Source organism: Callospermophilus lateralis, chromosome 2 (assembly GCF_048772815.1).
Source record: "Callospermophilus lateralis isolate mCalLat2 chromosome 2, mCalLat2.hap1, whole genome shotgun sequence".
Lineage (NCBI taxonomy): Eukaryota > Metazoa > Chordata > Mammalia > Rodentia > Sciuridae > Callospermophilus > Callospermophilus lateralis.
This window is the reverse complement of record NC_135306.1, coordinates 132,036,530-132,058,770: the sequence shown is the minus strand read 5'-3', so window position 1 is coordinate 132,058,770 and position 22,241 is coordinate 132,036,530. Positions and strand designations below refer to the sequence as shown.

General features: G+C 34.1%; 1 protein-coding gene across 1 annotated transcript in view; it reads right to left on the bottom strand.

Annotated features, from left to right (window-relative positions):
• Slc36a4 (solute carrier family 36 member 4) overlaps positions 1–21,074 on the bottom strand; it is a 42,860-nt gene extending 21,786 nt beyond the window's left edge. The window contains exons 1-6 of the mRNA XM_076843879.2: positions 20,933–21,074; positions 6,577–6,700; positions 5,422–5,512; positions 4,181–4,269; positions 2,691–2,786; positions 788–872 (exon numbers count right to left, since the gene is read on the bottom strand). Of these exons, the coding sequence (XP_076699994.2) occupies positions 788–872; positions 2,691–2,786; positions 4,181–4,269; positions 5,422–5,512; positions 6,577–6,700; positions 20,933–20,984 (537 nt within the window). The 5' untranslated portion in view covers positions 20,985–21,074. The remainder of the gene's footprint in view (positions 1–787; positions 873–2,690; positions 2,787–4,180; positions 4,270–5,421; positions 5,513–6,576; positions 6,701–20,932) is intronic.
• Between the last annotated feature and the right edge of the window lie 1,167 nt (positions 21,075–22,241).

The following is a 22,241-nucleotide window of genomic DNA, read 5'->3' as shown; positions in this document are numbered from 1 at the left end:
TACCTCCTTTGCTAGGCTGCTGGTTAAAACCTTGTACACTCTTTACAGAACATGAACATAAAGAATATGCTCCAAAAGTATCTATGGATATGCTTTTGAGATATAAGTTGAAGTAACTAAGAATCAGCAAATCATATCATATTTTGATTTGAAAGAACAAGCATTACTGATATTATGACAAGAGCAGCAGTATCAATGTTATGGTTTAGATATTAGGTTTCCCCCCCAAAACTTATGTGTGAGACAATGCAAGAAGTTTTAGAGGAGAAATGATTGGGTTATGTGAGCCTTAACCTAATCAGTGAATTAATCCTCTGATAGGGATTAAACAAGTGGTAACTGACAGTGGGTGTGACTGAAGGAGATAGGTGTGTGGGGGGGGGTACCTTGGGTTATATTTTGTTTGTGATGAGTGAGGCTTCTTTCTCTGCTTCTTGATCATCATGTGAGCTTCTTCTCTCCACTATGATGTTCTGCCTCACCTTGAGCCCTAAGGAATGGAGCCAACTGTCTATGGACTGTGACCTCTGAAACCATGAGCCCCCAAATAAATTCTTCCTCCTATAAAATTGTTCTTGTTAGGTCTTTTAGTCACAGCAGTGAAAAAGCTGACTAAAACAATCAACAATCGCAAAAATCCAAATTGCAAAACAGAAGACTAAAGAAAAATTTACAAATGATAATTTATGAAAAAAATACATTTTCATATGCAACCATGGCTCCCATAGAAGAAATATGATGCTACTAGTAGGACATTAAAGTTCACTAACTGAAGAAAAATACTCACTTGTTTCACATTTTCAGCTAAAAAGACAATATAAACACTGCAGAATCCCAGCTGTGTTATCACCAAAAAAAAGTCAACCATACTCCTAAAAGAGATATCCACAAATATGTATCAGTAAAAGCTAGTGAAAACTTAATATATGTTAATCTCTCTTTTAAAATATTTTATATATTTTACCTCTTTAAATTAAAAAAAATCAAATATTTATTTCCTACACAGATCATTTATTTACTATCAATATATCACTAGAATTATTATAGAGTTTGATGGAAATTAAGTTAAAAGCCCAATATTGTTATATCATTACCTGTTTCTGAAATTTAACATTTTAAGGAAATCTACTTATAAAATGATTTCATGAAAAATATTTATCTTTCAAATTAAGCCCATCTCTCCTACTTCTCAAGATCTTTCTCAGATTATGGCCCACCCTTTCTAACTTTTTCTGAGTATGGCCCACCCTTTCTAACTTCACATCATTTGAAAATATGATGAACATGCTTGTTACTATCCAAATTACTAATAAGAATACAGAATGTAAGAGGATTAGGAATAGAGCCCTAAGTAATAACATAAGAAACCTTTCCAGTAACTTTTCTCCATTCTTATTATTTAGTGAGATGCTCTAGAAAGTTTTACTTTGTAAATAGTATACACAATTTGGGAAAGAATATTACCAGAGACATTAAGCAAAGTGTGTATTATTGGGAGTTTTCAAGTTATAAATTTACCTACATATTGTTAATTTATACCCCATATTTCATTTTTGATCTAGAAATAATGAGTGACTACTATAGCATGCACTTATTAATTCATTACAGTCTCTTCTCTGACCATCAATGTTAACAATGTTTTTAAAAATCTGTATTTTTCTTCTTCCATCTAAAACTCAAAGGTCCTTGAGTGTTTTCAGTCTTGTTATAACTCCCATTCTCCATGGCTCTTCAGGGATCTTATTTATAATTTATCTTGTAACCATTAAATGAATTCAAGTTTCTTTTTTACCATGAATTACATTAGAAGTGTTTTAAGTATTCCATTAATATCTTTGCATCCACCTTTGATTTCAGTGTACCACCAACAAGCATTTCAGCCACTTCTATCTAAAAGCCATTCTTCATAGAACAGGGGGGAAAACCTGTCTCTATTCTGGGCCAGAAGAAAGATTTATTTGGTATTCTAGCTTCTGGAGGCAAGTCCCTAGATTGTTAGATTGTTTCTTTCTTCCACTTGTAAATTAGGAACACTGAGAACTTCATAAACAAATCTAACTTTCTGAAAATCTCCAGAAAGGCTACATTAAACCACAAGCTACTCTACTAACACTGCTTTTTCTTTTCTGATAATTCCCATGACTCATTGGTATCAGGTTAGCACTCTGTTGATCATTTACACTTCTTTACTCTATTCCTATATTCATCTAGCTTATATTCACTGTGTCCACCAATGGTTACATTTAAATAATAAGACAATAGAATAAGTTTATGTTAAAATGTACCCAAACATGAGATGTCTTATGCACAGCTTTATTTGAAATAATGAGGTTGTGATATTTTTCTCCTTTTTTTCCTTTGTTGAAAAATTATTGAACATGATTATGTCATTGGTTGGCTTGATGCTTTGTAAATAAAATTTTATTTAATCTACTACAATAATTCTGTAAAGTATTATCATAAGTTCACTTCATAGTGAAAAAGCCAAACCAAAGATATGAATAATTAGACCAAGGCCATAAAACGGAAAATAGTAGAGTTGAGATTTGACCCATATCTAACTCTAAAGGTTATTTATTTTGATCCCTCAACTTTTATTATACTTTTGTTTATGTGTTTTATCAGACTGAAATACTTACACATGAATATAATTTCAACAACTAGACACTAAAAACATAGCAAGTACTTACCGTCCCCATGCTGCTTGCTTCTGAAGACAACTCCAAGGACTCACTTCCATAGCGAAACTCACAGTGTCACTATAACCTAATGTTGACTTTTTAAACCTGTAATCCAAGGACATGCAGACACAGGAAGAAGAAAAATATTAAGTTGGTCCATAAACCATTCCTTACAAAGAACATCAAATAAATGGGAATTAATAAATGTAAGGCTATGCATTGCTAGGATTTTCAAAATTTGAAAATCGGCCCACTCCTAAACACTCATGAAATTTTAAAATCTGATCTGTCCTTTTCTCCAGCAAATAAATTTTCACCTACTGCTAAAGAGAGAGAGTGAGACAGAAAGAGAGACAGAGTGCGTGCGTGTGTGTGTATCAGTAGAATTCAGAAAACATATTAGTACTTTGCTAATTTAAATGTTTCAAATACTTAAAAACATCAATAGTGCATATCTAAATTATTACACTTTTAGAACATTATTTAATAATATATCTGTACAGAGCTGTGCAATATATTTTCACATAAACTATCTCATTTAATTTTCAATATAGTTCCATGAGGTAGGAATTATTTCTCCAGTCTCTTCCACTCTCTTTTTTCCAGTATGCCTTGTTATCTGAACATCATAAATAACTCAGCCACTTTAAAGAACACTTAACAACAACAATAACAAGCAAGTCAAGACTAGAATATTGGTATACTAGAAGATATTAATTTCAAAAAATTGCTTTATTGTCCAGTAGAAGCATTTCATGATACAAAAAATTTAAAAAGCATATATGACCTTCTTGACTATCTACAAACCTACACATCAGTGCTGTGATGTGCACAAGAGGTACTGTACCTGAAATTTGAATTATTAAAAACTGAAGACCATTGTGCTATCTCCATTTTGTCTTTATATCTTTCCTGATTCTTTCCATTTATACTAAATAAAAGAACTCATTCACTAAGAAGAACATACTTCATTAATAAGATAGGTTCAGTCAGCCCTCTATAGCCATTTATTCCTTACCCATGCATTCAATCAACTATGCATGAAAGATACATGGAAAAATGCATCTGTAATAAAGACTTTTTTCTTGTCATTATTATTCAAACAATACTGTACAACTATTTGCATGCTATTTACATTGTATTAGGTATTAATTAACTAAAAAGGATTTAAAGTATGTGGGAGGAGAAACAGAGGTTACATGCAAGTACTATGTCATTTTATATGAGGAACTTAAGTATCCGCAGATTTTGGTGTTAATGGGGATCCTGGAACCAATTCCCTGAAGATACCAAGGCATGACTGTAAACACATTCTGACAGCACTTACATCATGTAAAATGCTACCTTTTCCCATATATTGTTATCTTAGATTTGTCTTTAAAACAAATTAAAGAGAATATAACTTCTGGTTTCAAAGCATAGTATAAATATGAAATGATCTGAACTCTAAATACATAGCTTTAAAATAAATTAAATAGACTTAACAAATCCACATTTACCTCTGACATAGAAAGTGACTGCAACGTACCAATATGTGCATACAGTGAACAGAAATAATTCCTATAAACACAAGGCTGATTGGTCCAAGCTGTGGGAGAGAAAATTTAGAGAGCTTAAACATTTTAAGTTTTAAAAAGTTGAGAAATCTTACAAGCAATGAGTTAATGGGACTTGCTTAACTGAAAAACCACTCATTGGACAAAACAAAGTCATATGCATAATGGAAAATTAAGATACTTGATATAGAAAGAATATTAAGTAATATTTAAGACAACCATATGTAATTCCATCTTATGGACTTGGTTCCTTAAACCAATGAATTTATAGATATGCAGCATAGGAGAATGGAATACAATATCACATTTAACATTAGATGGCAAGTCTACAACTACTAGTGTGCCACCATTGATAATACATGCAATTACATATTATTATCTAAATGACTAAGAAGCACAATATTGAACTAGGGTTTAGGCAATCCATTGCAGATTCCTTTCTGAAACCCTTCTATATCTGTTTGGAACTTTGATTAGCAAATGATTATTTTAAAAATGATATATCAAAATTTTCAAGTATTTATTTACTAAAATTAAAATGATGACCAGATTATTCAGTCACTGCCACACTAATGCCAAAGTTTATTTTTATAATTGGAAATATTTAGTTACTTAAAATTAGGGTTCACAAAACAGTCAAACTCAGAAAAAGATGATAGTTAAAACTTTTAAAGAAAATACTCAATTTTTTAAAAGCTAGCTACAGTTTTATTACTACAAAAAGAATTCTCCCCATCAAAGCTCTCTGATATTACAATAATTTTCTCTAACAATACTATTTATATATCTGTTTTAAGAGACTGTGACTCTGTTTATTATTTTTCTTTAAAGCTGAAAACTAAATACTTTCTTCTGAGTTACATGATACAAATAATCTGCTCTATTTTTTGCTATAAAATCCAAAATAATAATAAGACATAAATATCTGGAAAGATCTGTGTCACGTTTTTTGGGGGAGGAAGTTGATTAAATATTACAAATAAGTAATTAAGTAGAAATAAAATAGTAATTCTTGGTTCTGTTATATCTCACTATTATAGTTCATGTAATCTTATCAATACAACAGGTAAATGAGCAGTTAAATGTTACATGACCAAGTTATATTTGATGAGGTTAGATGTTAGCTTACATTAATTTTTGCTGACAACTAATCTTAACTGGATATTTACAAAGATAAGACTTACCACTATTCCTGCATTTTTTATTGCCAATGGAAGTCCTAAAAGGCCAGTTCCAATATTTCCTTTAAGAAGATGCATAAGAGTTTGTAAAAATCTGAAAAAGTAAAAATTGTAGGAGTTAAATATTTTAGAAGAAAAACTACTAAAATCACACGATCATGATTTTACTATTATATCAGAACTGGAAATTAATTTAAGTAATGAACCAAATAAACATTTCCATTTCACTACTAGTTACATGTGATTCACATCCTGTCTTTGCTACTTAAAAGTGGAAAAGACAGGGTTATTGTGGAGATTAAATGAGACATTTAAGTGAAAGTGATTTACACATGGGAAATTAATAAAGAAACAGCAATTTTCTCATAAGATATTTAGCTGCTATGATTTTCAGAACAAGGTTGAAGATTAGGCTGTAAGACAGAAATTTATGGGCACTACTATGTAATCATGGTACTAAACATATTTTGTGTAGTATTATCAATCTAAGAGAAAGTTAATTAAAATAAACAACTCACAATTTTACAGTTATATGTATCATCAGGTAAGCTAACAATTAATATTTGGACACTGTGAATTATTTAAGAGATTTAGCCTAAAAACAGTTTCTAGGAGGCAACTGAAGGAGATCTCTTGATTAAGAAGAAATGCATTGAAACTAGGAAGAATAGCATAAAATTCAAACTATAAAACAAAAAAGCTTTAAATTTTTCTCAGCATATACTCTTATGATCAAATTTCATGCTGTTTTGTTTAATCACTAAATTATTATTAGAATATGAACTTATAAATGATTATCAAGAATCAAAAAAAGCTTTGAAAAACCTTTCAGTTTTCCTCTGTTTTTATACCTCCCACTTTGATAGTGTTTACTGCCTTCCACTATCTAATTCTAACCATAGCAGAAGTGGCCTCAATCAGATCTCCCTTCTCTCATCACCCATAGCAACTGATATATCATTATAGTCATTCGTATATACTATTCAGTGGTTTAAATGTTATTTTTTCTTTCCCAAATAGACTATAAACTCCTTGAAGGTGAAGACTACCTCTTATTCATCTTTCTGTCATCTGTAGTATCTGGTCAAATGCCTTGCCTATAGAAGATACGGAATATGAATTAAAAGAAAAGGGAGACAAGTGAGCCATCACACTTACGAAATGCCCTCTTGACCTTCAAGCTGGTAATGCTTCTGAACAGGCAGTAGCTCTTGCTCATGCTCCTCATCTGATGTCCCATCAGAATTCTGCTCATTTATCAAAGGCCTCATTACATCCATATCTTAAAAAAAAAAAAAAATACCAGTACTTCACTACTGTTTAAAGTTGGAAATTTAGATGGTAGAAATTAATTTAAAATATTAGAAAATACCACTTGTATTTATCTTTACTATTTCCACCCTGAGTTAGTTCACCTTAGCTCCCTACATTTTGATATATTAAAAAGAAACAACTAGACATTTGCTGATTTTCTGTTTGAGTTCTGTAGTACAGAGCAAAATGCTTACATAGTCAATACAAAAGTTTTTCTACTTTGTCTACATGAGGTTTATAGTAAACGATGAAAAAATTACAGGATGAGAAATGGGAATAATCGAATGTTTTCATCTCTGGTTAGCTTCAAATTACATGCTGTATATAAACAGCAATTATGGTTTTAAATAACTTAAGAAAAACAAAGCCATTTCAAAATTTTAAATTTTAGTGTCAAAACTTGCCCTTATAACATCAACATGATTCTAAAAAGAACACAATCTGTTTCTTTCAATTTCAACACTAGTCACCATTGTCTGTCTTATCCTTTAAAAGTTCACAAATTCAAATCAGTTGAGATAACAGATAGCTTAAGTACAGATTATACAGAAATGAAAGTTTGTTTTATCCAAATATTTATCAAAATTCTACATAATGGAGAACTTCAGTACTTAAACAAACAATTGAACTGGGAATGGCTAACTGGCATAAGTTTTTTTTTTTTTAACTATTTTGGAATAATTCCAAACAAATTAAATCTGTAAAAATAGTATTCCTGTGTATTAATTTTTAACATTCTGCCACATTTACTTTTTCTCTAAAACACATACAGCATTTTATAAAATAGTGGAGAATAGGCTACACATATCATGCTATTTCACTATTAACCTAAGAATGAGAATTTGGGGCTGGGACTGTAACTCAATGGCAGAGAACTCGCCTAGCATGTGTGAGGCACTGGGTTCCCTCCTAGGCACCACATAAAAATAAACAAATATAATTAAGGCATTCATTCCATCTAAAACTACAAAAAAAAATTTAAAGAATGAGAATATTTTCTTAAAAACTCACATCATAATTACCAACCAAGTTACCATTGATGCAATACTTTTTTTCTTTTTTATTTGTTCTGTTTATACATGATAGTAGAATCTATTTTGATATATTTATACAAACATGGAATAGATCTTATTTTAAATAGAATCCCAGTCTTGTGGATGTATACAATGTTGAGATTCATGTGGTGTATTCATATATGTACATAGGAAAGTTAATTCACTACATTTTTTTAATTTTTCTTTTTTTGGGGGGGAGGAGGGTGGATACCAGAAATTGAATTAGGGTCACTGGGCCACTGAGCCAGTCCCCATCCTTTTTTTGTATTTTATTTAGAATCAGGGTCTCACTGCGCTGCTTAGCACCTCGCCGTTGCTGAGGATAAATTTTAACTTGGATTTTTCTGCCTCAGCCTCCTGAGCCGCTGGGATTACAGGTATGTGCCACTGTGCCTGGCTAATAGTTTTTAATCTATAGTCTACATTTTACTTTCATCCACTGTACCAATAAACACCTCTCGCAACGTTTTCTCCCAATCCTAGACCATATATTTCTATATTTAATTGAGTTATTCCAATGGCTACCTTAACCAATTATGTCCTTTTTTCTTCCCTTTAATTTTCACTATTTTTTTTTTTTTGACAGCTTTGGTATCTTCTGACATCAGGGAGGAGAAAAAAAATCTTAAAGGTAAATGAGAATACCAATACAATATACCAAAATTTCTGGGACACTATGAAGGCAGTGCTAAGAGGAAAGTTCCTTGCATTGAGCTCATTCTTTAAAGGAAGAAAAAGTCAACAAATAAATGACCTTACATTTCAAAGCCCTAGAAAAAGAAGAACAAATCTGCATCAAAAGTAAAAGAAAACAGGAAATAATTAAAATCAGGCCTGAAATCAATGAAACTGAAACAAAAGAAACAATTGAAAAAATTGACAAAACAAAGTTGGTTCTTTGAAAAAATAAATTGATAAGCCCTTAGCTACAATAATGAAAAGAATGGATAGAGAAAACTCAGATTACTGAAATTTGTGATGAAAAAGGAAATATCACGACTGACACTATCAAAATACAGAAGATATTTAGAAACTATATTGAAACTTTATACTTCAATAAATTGGAAAAATCCCAAAAGACATCGACAAATTTGTAGAGACATATGATCTACCTAAACTGAATCAAAAGGACATACATAATATAAACAGATAAGTTTCAAGCAATGAAACACACAATGCCATCAAAAGCCTACTAACCAAGAAAAGCCCAGGACCAGACGGATTCTCAGCTGATTTCTACAAGACTTTCAAAGAAGAACTAATACCAGTACTCCTCAAATTATTCCATGAAATAGAAAAGAAGGGAACCTTCCCAAAATTATTCTATGAAGCTCTTATCACCCTGATACCAAAACCAGAAAAAGACTCATCAAAGAAAGAAAACTTCAGAACAATATCTCTGATGAACATAGATGCAAAAATTCTCAATAAAATTATGGAAAACTGAATACAAAAAATATATCAAAAAGATAGTACACCATGATCAAGAGGGGTTCTTCCCAGGGATGCAAGGTTGGTTCAACATACAGAAATCAATAAATATAACACATCATATCAATAGACTTACAGACAAGAACCATATGATTATCTCAGTATTCAGAGAAAAAGCATTTGACAAAATACAGCACCCCTTCATGTTCAAAACACTGGAAAAACTAGGGATAGTAGGAAAACACTTCAACATTGTAAAAGTTATTTATGTTAAACCCAAGGTCAACATCATTCTGAATGGAGAAAAATTGAAAGCATTCCCTCTAAAAACTGATAAAAGATGCCCTCTTTTATCATGTCTATTCAATATAGTCCTTGAAAGTCTAGCCAGAACAATCAGATGAAAGAAATTAAAGGGATACAAATAAGAAAAGAAGAACTCAAACTGTCTGCCAACATGATTCTATACTTAGAAGATCCAAAAAATTCCACCAGAAAATTTCTAGAACTAATAAATGAATTCAGCAAAGTAGCAGGATATAAAATCAATACCCACAAATCAAATCATTTCAATATATAAGCGATGAATCCACAGCAAGAGAAATTCGGAATTTCACAATAGCCTCAAAAAGAAAAAAATAAAATATTGGGAATCAATCTAACAAGAGAGGTGAAAGACCTCTACAATGAAAACTACAGAACACTAAAGAAAGAAATGGAAAAAGACCTTAGAAGATGGAAAGATCTCCCATGCTCTTAGATAGGTAGAATTAATATTGTCAAAATGGAGATACTACCAGATTTAATGCAATTCCTATTAAAATCCCAATGACATTCCTCATAGAAGTAGAAAAAATGATCATGAAATTCATTTGGAAAAATAAGAGACCCAGAGTAGCCAAATTAATCCTTAACAGCAAAAGTGAAGCAGGAGGCATCATAATACTGGACCTTAAACTGTACCACAGAACAACAGTAACAAAAACGGCATGGTATTAGCACCAAAATAGATATGAAGACCAATGGTACAAAGTAGAAGACACAGAGACAAACCACTTAAACACAGTTATCTCAGTCTAGACAAAGGCAACAAAAACATACAGGAGAAAAGATAACCTATTCAACAAACGGTGCTGGGAAAACTGGAAATCCTTAGCATCAAAATGAAATTAAACCTCTATCTTACCCTGCACAAAAATCAACTCAAAGACTTAGGCACTTGAAAAGTAGGCCCAAATCTTCATCATGTCAGATTAGGACCTGATCTCCTTAACAAGTCTCCAAAAGTAAAAGAAGTAAAATTAAGAATCAATAAATGGGATGGATTCAATTTAAAAAGTTTCTTCTCAGCAAAGGAAATAATTAATGACGTTAAGAGAGAACCTACAGAATGGGAAAAATCTTTATCACATGCACTGAGATAGAGCACTAACCTCTAAGATAAAAAACTCAAAATCTGAACACCAAAAAGACAAATAACAAAATCAATAAACAAACTAAGGAATTGAACAGACACTCCTTAGAAGAAGGAATACAACTGATCAACAAACATATGGAAAGATGTTCACCATCTCTAGCAATTAGAGAAATGCAAATCAAAACTACGCTAAGATTTCATCTTACTCCAGTCAGAATGGCAATTATCAAGAATATAAGCAATAATAAGTGCTGGAGAGGATGTGGGGGAAAAGGTACACTTATACATTGCTGGTGGGACTGCAAATGTATGCAACCAATCTGGAAAGCTGTATGGAGATTCCTCAGAAAACTTAAAATAGAACGACCATTTGACCCAATTATTCCACTCCTTGGTTTATACAAAGGTCTTAAAATTTGCAGACTACAATGACACAGCCACATCAATGTTTATAGTGGCTCAATTCACAATAGCTAAACTATGGAATCAATAAAAATGCCCTTCAGCAGATGAACAATTAAGAAAATGTGGTACATATACACAATAGAATATTACAAAGCCTAAAGAAAAATGAAATTATGGCATTTGCAGGTAAATGGATGGAACTAGAGAACATCATGCTAAGTGAAATAAGACAAGCCCAAAAAACCAAGGGCCAAATTTTTTCTCTGATAAGCAGATGGTGGTCCATAGTGGGGGACAAGGGATAGGGAAGAATGATGAAGGAACTTTGGATTGTGCAGAGGGGAGTGAGGGGAGGGGTGAGGCTATGGGGGTGGGAAGGATGACAGAATGAGACAGACATCAATACCCTATATACATGTATGATTACACTACTGGTGTGACTCTGAATCATGTACAGCCAGAGGCATGATAAGTTGTGCTCCATTTGTGTACAATGTGTCAAAATGCATTCTACTGTCATGTATAACTAATTAGAACAAATTTAAAAAAAAATAGACGGGAGACCAGTAGATTAGAAAAAGGGAATCAGAGGAAGGGAGGGCAAAGGTACTGGGGAATGAAATTGATCAAATTATACTGTTTTATTGTGTGCATGTATGAATATATTATAACAAATCCCACTGTTATGTATAATTATAATGCATCAATAAATAAGGGGGTCGGAAGGTATTTTTTGACATCCACTTAATGTAACAATGACCTTACTCCACTTTTTTCTGTCCCTATTTCTTATCCTCTCCCTTTTTAGTTGTATTCTTTTCATTTTGCCAATACATATGCTGCTTTACATAATGTTCTCCCAATTATATTTTTAATCATGTCTTAGATTAATATCTATAATCAATATCAATATTCACTGTCAGTTTTCTGCCAGTTTCCTCATTATTACTTTGCTGGAAGAAGTTCATTCTCTTGTACAGTGTGCATGAGAATGACAAATAGTGCTTGCTACAACACAAACTGATGTATTGCACCCCAAACTCTCTGACCCAATAGGTCTAAGCTGGGCCTGATAATAACCTTGTCTCATCAGTGTCCATGTGGTGCAGACATTGCTGGTCTGGGAACCACATATTGAAAACTATAGTCCAAGATTCCTCTGAAAGGACTCATGGGCAGTGTCCCTGAGTTTCTACATGTTTCTCTATAGCCTGGATATCTCAAGAACAACCAGATATAAAATCCTTGGCCCATACTGTCTATGCTTAAGTCTCTTAAAAATATTATTCCACTCTTGCCTTGATTGTGGTATACTTCCCTTGAGAAGTCTAAGGCCAGGTTAATTTCTTCAACCATGAAGTAATTTGCGTTTTTTTTGCTGAAGGGCCTAAGGATTGTTCTTTACAATCTAAAAATAGTTTTCTGATGGGCTGCTTAAGGCAGAGAAAGGTAAAGCAAGGATAATGAGACCCTTTAGCAAGAGGTAAGCCTAGGAGTTTTCAAAGTTTTACTGTGAGACACCTTGGAGCTGATTATTCTGAGTCAGTTGTCCCAGGAACACAGTAGACCCTTTTGACATGTTGACTTAGGTTTTCTCTTATTTCCAAAAGTCTTCCTGGAAATATTTTCAAATATTGTTTGATTCAAATGTTTTCTCTTCATTAAGGATTCTAATCACATGCATGTTGGATCTTCTTTACTTATCTGCCATTTTTAACCACTTTGTCTCTGGCCCTTCTGATGTCTTTTTTAATGACATAATAAATTTTCATTTCATTACATTCTCCCTTGGTCACCTTATAATTTATTTTGTTTGAGACCTTTTCCTGTTTCCAAGCACTTCGTGCACGAAAATCTTACTTTCTGGTCATATTATGAAGTTCAGTTTCTTTCACACATGCAGTTGAGTAAATTAGGATTGAAGAGGAGGAACTGACATGTCTTCCAGTTCTGTTTCATTTTTGCAGAATACCTAATTTTCCTCATTGCTTTCTTCTTCCCTCACTGCCAGGTGTCTGAGCAGTCTCCATCGCTGTTTATTTCCTTCCTGCAGAAACAAATGTTTTGCCAAGACTGCCCGCTTCGGGACTGCTCACTTTCGCATTCCCTTTCCATCCTCAATGCTGTGAATTGCTGATTTTTAACTTTTTACATTTTTTTTTTTACTTTACTTCTATGAAAGACCACTGTATTTCTTCCTAGTTTCCTGCTCCCCTTGTTCTCCAAAGACTTCCCTGCCCAATGTCTATGATTGCAGGAGCAACAGGAACTCTGGAAATTTGCTGATTCTTTCTCTTCCTACAAAAAAATTTAAAAGTTGGGGTATCATTGGTCTACTAGCAATGCTAAAGGAGTAATCTCGTGAATGGTTTACTTGTGCTCCTTTTGTTAAGTCTACAGGTTTTGAGAAAGGGTGTATTGAGAGATTAGGGTTTAGACAGCCACTATTAGCCTAGTGACAACTGGAATTCAGCATGTCAGTTTTTAACACGTGATGTTTTCAGACAGTGGAAAATTCTTCAAAATAGTTTATTATTAAATCATTTCTAATGTAACCAATGTAAAGAAAGTAAAATTCACTAAATTATCCAAAGTTACAAATTCTTGGTATCCAAATTAATAAGAGCTTTCTATAATTCAAACTCCCCAACTTTTGTCTTTGGGACAAAACTCTAATCTTCCAGATAGTCTCCATATATTATTTGGTAGAATTTTCTTGTTTCATGACCTCCAGTATCAAAGTAGTCTCCATATATTATTTGGTAGAATTTTCTTGTTTCATGACCTCCAGTATCAAAGTTGGAATAGCATGTACCTGTACATAGTGAAAAATAAGTGTTTCCCACACAGTAGGAATACTGGGCTATGTATTACCTTTTAGTTTTTGTAATGGTTTGGATCTGCAATGTTCCTGAAAGTTCATGTTATCGGAAGCATGATCCCCAGTACATCAAGGCTCAGAGGTGGGGCTCAGAGGTGGGGCTTTTAGGCAGTGGTTAGGGCTCTGTCCTCATCAGTGGATTAATCAACTGACAGCTGAATGGGCTACTGGGAGGTAGATCATAGCTTGAGAATTGAAGTAAGTCACCGGGGGCATTCCCTAGAAGGGTTTATCTAGTTCCCAGTCCCCTAGCCCCACTTCCTGGCTGCCATGAACTGAGCAGCTTCTTCTGTCTTGCCCTTCGCAATGATATTCTGCCTCACGTGGGTCCTAGAGCAATGAAGTCAGCTGATTACAGAATGTGACCTCTGAAACCATGACCCCAAAATACATTTTTCCTCTTCTAAGTTGTTCTTGTCAGGTATTTTGGTCACAGTGGTGAAAAGCTAACACAGTTACTCTAGAAATATACTAATATAAATTATATAAATCTTTTGTTTGAATAAATCCTATATCCTTTTCTATTATTTATTATACAAAGTAAACTGATACTTTACCTTACAAAATCATCATATTAGTTTACTAGGACTAGCCTAACAAAGTACAACAAAATGGGTGACTTAACAAAAGTTTATTGTCTCAAAGTTCTAGAGGTTTAAAGTCTGAAATGAAGGTATTAAGAAGGTTGGTTCCTCCTAAGTGGTGGGAGTAAGGCTCTGTTCCAGGCCTCTCTTTTTGCCTTGTAGATGGCCATCTTCATGTTCTCATAATAGTCTGCCAATTCACCCTTTTGTACCGGCACCAGTCATATTGAATTAGGGACCAAGCCTATCAGCATGGCCTCATATTCACAGATTACATCTTCTATAACCCTTTTTCCAAATAAGGTCACACCCTTAAGTTGTGGAGACAACACTTCAACATATGAGATCTGGAAGGAAACATTTAACCCATAATAACCATCCTCAGTTGCATCAGCTTCAGTTTCAAATAGAAATATATTACTATTTTCATTCCTAAATGTACTCCATTGCCCTTGCTGCCTCTTGAGCTTGTTTATTTTTTATTAATTCAGCTTATCCAAACTGTCAATTATGTTAACTTTTGTTCTTCCCAGGGCCATGATGCACTATGTTCGGTATGTTCTGTGCTGTAATAAATTCTCTTTCTTTTGTCAATAAAGATGACTATCACTGCCAATATTTCAAAAACTGAACAATCTGTTATTGCAAGTACACTGCCCAAGAAATAATATCAGCCATGGAAAGTCAGAAAGAAGCTAAGTTTTCTCATTATTTTATTTATTTATTTATTTATTTATTTATTTATATTTGGTACCAGAGATTGCTTAACCACTAAGCAACATCCAAGGCCCTTTTTATTTTTTTTGGAGACAGAATCTCACTAAGTTGCTTAGGGCCTTTCTAAATTGCTGAGGCTGACCTCAAACTTGAAATTCTTCTGCCTTAGCTGCCCAATTCACTGATGTGTGCCACCATACCCAGCTCTTCACATAATTTTTATATATATATATATATATATATATATATATATATATATATATATTTCTGTCCTTTAAATCCGTTAGCTTCATCCCTTACATTTAAAAATCTTAATAAAATTTAATTATTCTAGGAGTTATTTGTCACAGATAAAAAGAGGTAATTTTAAAAAGTTGAAACAATTTGAAAGAATAATACTTAACAGTGTTAGAAATTCAAAAAGTACATATTCACATATTGTTTTGATTCTCCCATTAAAGTGGAACTGTGCAATATGACACATCATTAACTAATTTTTAGCCATGTGCTTATATTTTTTAAAAGCAGTAAAATAAAATCTCTAAGACTTTTTTCCAAGTTTTGGTCTACTTTATTGAAGTAACATGATATGCTAAGCAACACATACTTCTTAAACTAAATAAATTAAGAATAGTTGAAACAATCAGGTTTTATTAGCTTGATTGGTACAAAACCATTCTTAAGTCTAAAGAATAAATTCAAAGGCATGTAATCACAAATATCTAAGAAATACTCACATACCCCAGAAGTTGCACCTTTAAATGGTAATAGTCCTTTTAAGCCTAGATATTCAAGGAAGAGATCTATTGATAGAGTCAATTAGTGTTTTATAACTTTTAGAAGCTCCAGGTAATACTAAAAGTAAAATACTAAATTGTATTTTTGTTCTGAATAGATTTATAGTATAAAAAATGCAGTAATATTGTTTTCTTAATTTTACTCTTTAATTTTTTAGCAGAGATATTACCATTGGCAATGGTCATGAGAGTAAGTGGGACACTTCAGGTTTGAATATGGTGCCAACTTTGGATTGATTTATGGCTACATATTGTTTGCATTTGGGCACTGTAAACACTTATCTCCCCCTTAAAAGGCAAGGTATTAGTAACCTGCAGGGACACTACAAGATTATAGGGTAGAAACTGTAATATACCAGATCTGTACTGCAAGAGAGGAAGACACACAGACAACATGAAAAAACAAGGGAACAAATTAAAAAAAAAAAAAAAAAAAAAACTAGGGGAAAAGAAAAAAAACTTTGACAAAAAACTAGAACTAATTTAATAATAATTAATTCTGAGAATTTCAGAGTTCCAAATTGTGCTCTAAGATTGAGTATGCAAATATGGACAAAATATATTATGCCAGCAAGAAGGAAATAAAAACTAGTGGAGGAGACAATACTTAGAGATTCAATATGGTAAAAGCTTTCACAGAATTAAGAACATATGAAATAAAATATGAACACTCTCCCCCAAGTAGTTAAAAATCACATGATCCAACTTACACTACACATAAAGTCTATTATTTGCCAATGTCCTACTGTAATTTTTAGCCAACTACTAAATCAGGCAGCTCTGTAATTACTATAAATAAAAACTAATAATGCCTTATGGGATAAAATATTTTTATGAGATATAATAATGCCTTTATGAGATAAAATATTTTAAAGCAATAGATAGTAAACTACTTACATAAGTGGAGAATTTATAGATGAATAAGAAACACTAGCTTGATTCAATATTATGTCATATGTATATATTTACAGATTTTAAGTTAGGCACTGTTTCTGTATTCTCTTTTGTCACCCAGACAATTTTTTCAACCTCAATTTCTTAACCTAAAAATCAACATGAATTCTCAGTTACAGACAGAATAAATAAATATCATATCAATTTAACAATATGTATTAAATCCTTAAAATATTTATTGCTTTTTCTAGTAACTACACTTCTGGCAAGCTAGTGATGAAGATAAGGATTTCTGTAAAAAAGATGTTAACTGAAATACTACAAATTTTGAAACTGAAAACAAACTAAATGTACAAAATCAGGAAATTGCTAAATCAAATAAAGCAATCCCCTTTGTAAAGTATCACACTAACATTAAATTATGGTTATGAAGTACATAACAAGAAAAAGTTTATCATATGCTGAGTGAGTAAAAAAAATCCATGCATTCTCAATGTGGCAGCAACATTTTTAAAAGTTAAATAGAAATGAAGGGAAGAAATTATACCAAAAGTGAATAAGTTAACAAGAATATAATGGACAATGGGATTATGAGTGTCCTTTTCTTTATCTGGAAAATATAAAAAATAAGAATGAAGTAATAAACTTGCATGATTTTTATTATAATAACAAAATAAAGGAAATCATAATTGGCAATAGACAAATTTTTTAAAAGTACAAATAGTTTCTTTAAGTATAAAATAATATTGCCACCTGAACCTCTAACCTACAATGTAGATACAAAATGGGAAGAGTAACTATTCATTTCTGAAGTAGAGAAAATATGCACAACGAGAAACCTTTCAGAAGTCCTAAAGGCCTATGAAATAAAGTTCAGAGTTTAAGATTAAGGAAACTGTACCTAAACATTTCTACCAGTGCTTTGGATTTAGACAAAAAATTTTAAATTCCTTTTTTAAGGTAAATAATACTTATTCATTGTAGAAAATCATAAAACATGAAAATATTTTTTAAATTAAAAATTACTTCATCACCAAAAATTATTGTTAACATTTTGAAGTGTATGTGCACATGCAAGTGTACATTCATACACATGTGCTCGCACCCGCTCTCTCCTCCATAGATTCTCATTCAGTCCCTATGGCTTTAAATATTACATATATGCTGATAACTTCCAAATTTCTACATCCAGAGCAGATCTCTCAGTAATTCTAGATATGACTATAATTGCCTACTCGATGTTTATACTTTTATGTCTAAACAGACACCTCAAACCTCTTATGCTCTAAACTAAACTCCTCATCCTCACCAAACTGCTCTTCCTGTGACTTTACCCACCAGTACTAGTTATTTATTGCTTTATAACAAATTTATGGCTGTTGCTTGGAAGCCTCACTTCCATGCAACATGGACCTTTCCCTTAGGACTGTTCTAGTGTCCTCACAACACAGAAGCTGGCTGCACCCAAGGAAGTGAACCTTAAAGAAAAAAGCATACAGCCATAAAAATGGCCTAGGATTAAAGTGGTACTTCATTTCTTCTACTTATTCCTTACAATGAATAAGTCCAGCTCACACTCACAGGAAAGGAAATTAAGTACCTCCTCTTTAAACAGAAACATCAAGGAATCTGGAGACATGTTATGAAGCCATTGTAATATCTCAGTTGATGGGAATTTCATTCTTTTAGATACTCAGATTCCTGGAATTATCCTAGTCTTTCTGTTTTACTCTCAACCCTCATCTAACCTATTAGGAAACCATGCTGCTTCTACTTTCAAGCAACCAGTCTAACCCTTTCTCTCCACTGCAACTGCTGCTTTGAAGGACATGCATATGTGGTTCCTGAATTACTGAAATAATCTCCTATTTTTACTTTCATACCCTTATAGTCAATTCTTCACACAGCAACCAGCGCGACTCTTTTAAAATTGGAATCAGGTTGTGTCACTGTAAACTGCCCAGTCCTCATCCTCATTCCTGATATCCCTTACCCAGCTCGTTTTCCCATAACACTTTTCACCTACAATCCTATGTAATTAACTGATTATTGTCTTTGCTGTTTATTGCCTGCTTCTCCTTACTAAATACAAACTCCATGAGTGCAAGAATATTGATCTGTTTTATTCACAATGTATTCCAAGTGCCCAGGAGAAATTCAATGAGTACATTGAATCAATGGATACACATAACTTTAAAAATAACTGAAGTAATTTGAAATCTTTTTCAATTAATTAACATGTATATGATGAACATTTTGATGGCTAGGCAGTAGATGACCATATGGTTAAATCACAATTTACCCTACTAATTTCCTTTCACTGGATTTTAATTACCAGCTTTTCTCTATTTCAAATACTGTAGTAAAGTCTCTTGATATATCATAAATATAAATATGTGTGTACATATACATACACTTTTTTTTTTTTTTTTTTTTTTTTGGTACTGAGGATTGAAACGAGAGGTTCTTTACCACTGGGCCACATCCCTAATACTTCTTATTTTGGGAAAGGGTATTGTTAAGTTGCTGAGATTAGCCTTGAACTTGCAATCCTTCTGCCTCAGCCTCCTAAATTGCTGAGGCAATTTGTGTCACATGTGTCACAGTGCCCAGCCTTGATACAAGTAAAGTTGCTGGGAGAAAAGATATATAAAATTTTAAGAATATACTATTCAGGGGGCTGAGGCTGTGGCTCAGTGGTAGAGCACTTGCCTAGCATGTGTGAGGCACTGGGTTTGATTCATATATAAGTAAATGAATAAAATAAAAGTCTATACATCTAAAAAATATTTTTAAAAAATACTATTCAGTTCCCAACAACAATGCATAAGAATGCCCATTTTTTTTTACATCTTCACTAAAGTTATCAATGAAGTTAAACCTGGATTATATCTGGGTTCTGCCATTAATGAGCTTAAAATTACAATACCTACCAAAGGGGAATAATAATAAAGCTTGCTTCAGGAAATTATGAGGAGTAAAGAAGACAATAACATAAGTAAAGCACTTAGCACACTGCTTGTACACAGAAGACTGAATAAAATGTTAAGTTTATTGTTTCTGCCATTATTGTGACTTGAAAGAAATTAACCGCAAAGTGTTCTGCACATTACAGGAACATCAGCCTATTGGTTACTTAAAGTACTTTTAATTCAACATGTTCCTTGAAGATTACATTTAATAATTCAGCATGGAATTAGAAATATCCCAAAATAAATTAAATATAACCGGAAGGACAATCATTTTACCACCCCATCCCTACTTTTGTTTTCTTTTGCCAACAGTCATTCCCAGCGTCCAAAAGAGAACAGGCCAGAGGAAAGCCGGTAAACAAACTTTGCCTGCTGACAGCCACAGGTCTCTTCAGTTCATTTTAGTCAGCAACTCCAGTTTGAACTCCTGGAGCAGCACAGGGTAAAATAAGAATCCACATGAAGACTCCATAAGGACTGCTGCTGCGTTTGAAAGGAAGAACAATGACCACTTCCTTAAAGCATCATTGGGAAAAACCATGCGAGTCACAGCGCAGGCTCCAGCCTGCCTTTGACGTGTACACACAGAGCACCTCCTCTGCCCTTCAAACACACACACACACACACCACACACACACACACACACACACACACACACACACACACACACGCCCTTTGCAGACCATGGCTATTCTCCTGACCAACATTTCTGGTCAGACAACCGGCCCTGGGAGGGTGTTGACCCTGGGGTCAGTCAGTAACCAGTCATCCCAAACGTGCTGGGAAGGTTTGCTTTGCTGGATTTTAAATTCAAACCCGTGCCAGGTCCGCAACTCAAGAGCGTTCACACACACACACACACACACACACACACGACCGTCCCACGCTAGCCCACGAATGTCGCTGTCTGGTGAAAAACCACTCAAACCCGGATGCCCACGGCAGCAGGCGAGGAGCCGCGCACCGGCCTGGGAAGCTGGGCGCAACCAGCTGACGCGCGGCCCCGCGCCCACCTCCGCCAGCCTTCTGCCCACACGCAACACCCACCTAGCTCTTCGCGCCCAGCCGCTTCGGCCGCCGCCGGCGTCGCCGCTTCCATCTCTCCCGGGTCTCCAGGACGACGACGCCCGGGTGCCCGCTCTCCCGCCGCGGCGTGACCGGCGTCAGGCCCAGACGCCCAGCCCCGCGGGACCCGCGCCCGGCGCCTGCCTCCCGCCTCCTGTCCTGGAGCACCCCACCCCGCGCGAGGAGCATGCGCAGTGGCGCGGCTGGGCCCTGCTGGGCGCAGAGTGCTGCGGCCCCCTCTACGCTGGGCGGGTGCTGCCAGGGAGGGGCGGGAGGGGCAAAGATCGATGACCGGAGCCCAGTCGGGCTGGGGCTTCCGCTTGGAGAACCGTTGGACATCCTTCAAGGACACACATTTTGGATATAAAAAGGATGGGACTGGATTAGAATTTGAAGAGACCCAGGCCTGTAGCTCCAGGGGATATATTGGCCACTTAAATATGGGGCACCAAGCAGTTTGCAAGTTCTTAACATTCCGTTAAAATCACCTAGAAGAATACAAAGATATTAGTCCTCAATCCATTTTGTACTACACTTTGACTCTCCGTTTTACAATGCTCCTATTTAGAGATATAGGATACACTCAAGTAGAATTTAATTTAGTCACTTTTTCACATTAAAGATGTCTAAATATCCTTCAATATATTTGACGTTAACCATGGTGCTGAAAGAAAATTAAGGTTAATTATTCTAATATGATGTCTAAAATTCTTAAACTTTATATATACATTCTTTATGTAAACACAAGCCAAAGTTTAGCAAAACGAGATCTTAAGAATGATAAGTAACTATTCAAAACTGGAAAATACCTTCTTTTTTATTTATGGATTTATATACAATCATGGAGAGGTTACTTTAACCAAAAGTAGACACTATGCTTTGTATTATACAAATATTTTCAGTTTTTTTAAATTTTTATGAATTAATTGTAGTTATACATAATAGTGGGGTTTGTTTGGACAGAAGCACACACACGGAATTTAATTTGCTTCATTTCAGTCCCAAGTACTTCCTCTTTTCCTCCCGCGACTGGCCCTGTTCCTCTTCCTCTGTTCTACTGGTATTTCTTCTATTGAGGTTTTTTTAAATTGGTGCTTTATAGATATACATAAAGGTGAAATTCACTGTAGTATATTCATATAGGCACATAGCAAAATTAGGTCAATTTTATTCTGCAGTTACTCCCTTTTTCCATTTCCCCCTCCCACCCCTTCAATCCCTTTCTCCCACTCCACTTATCTTCCTTCTACCTTCACATATTCTTATTTAATTCTGTGACCACCCTTTGAGA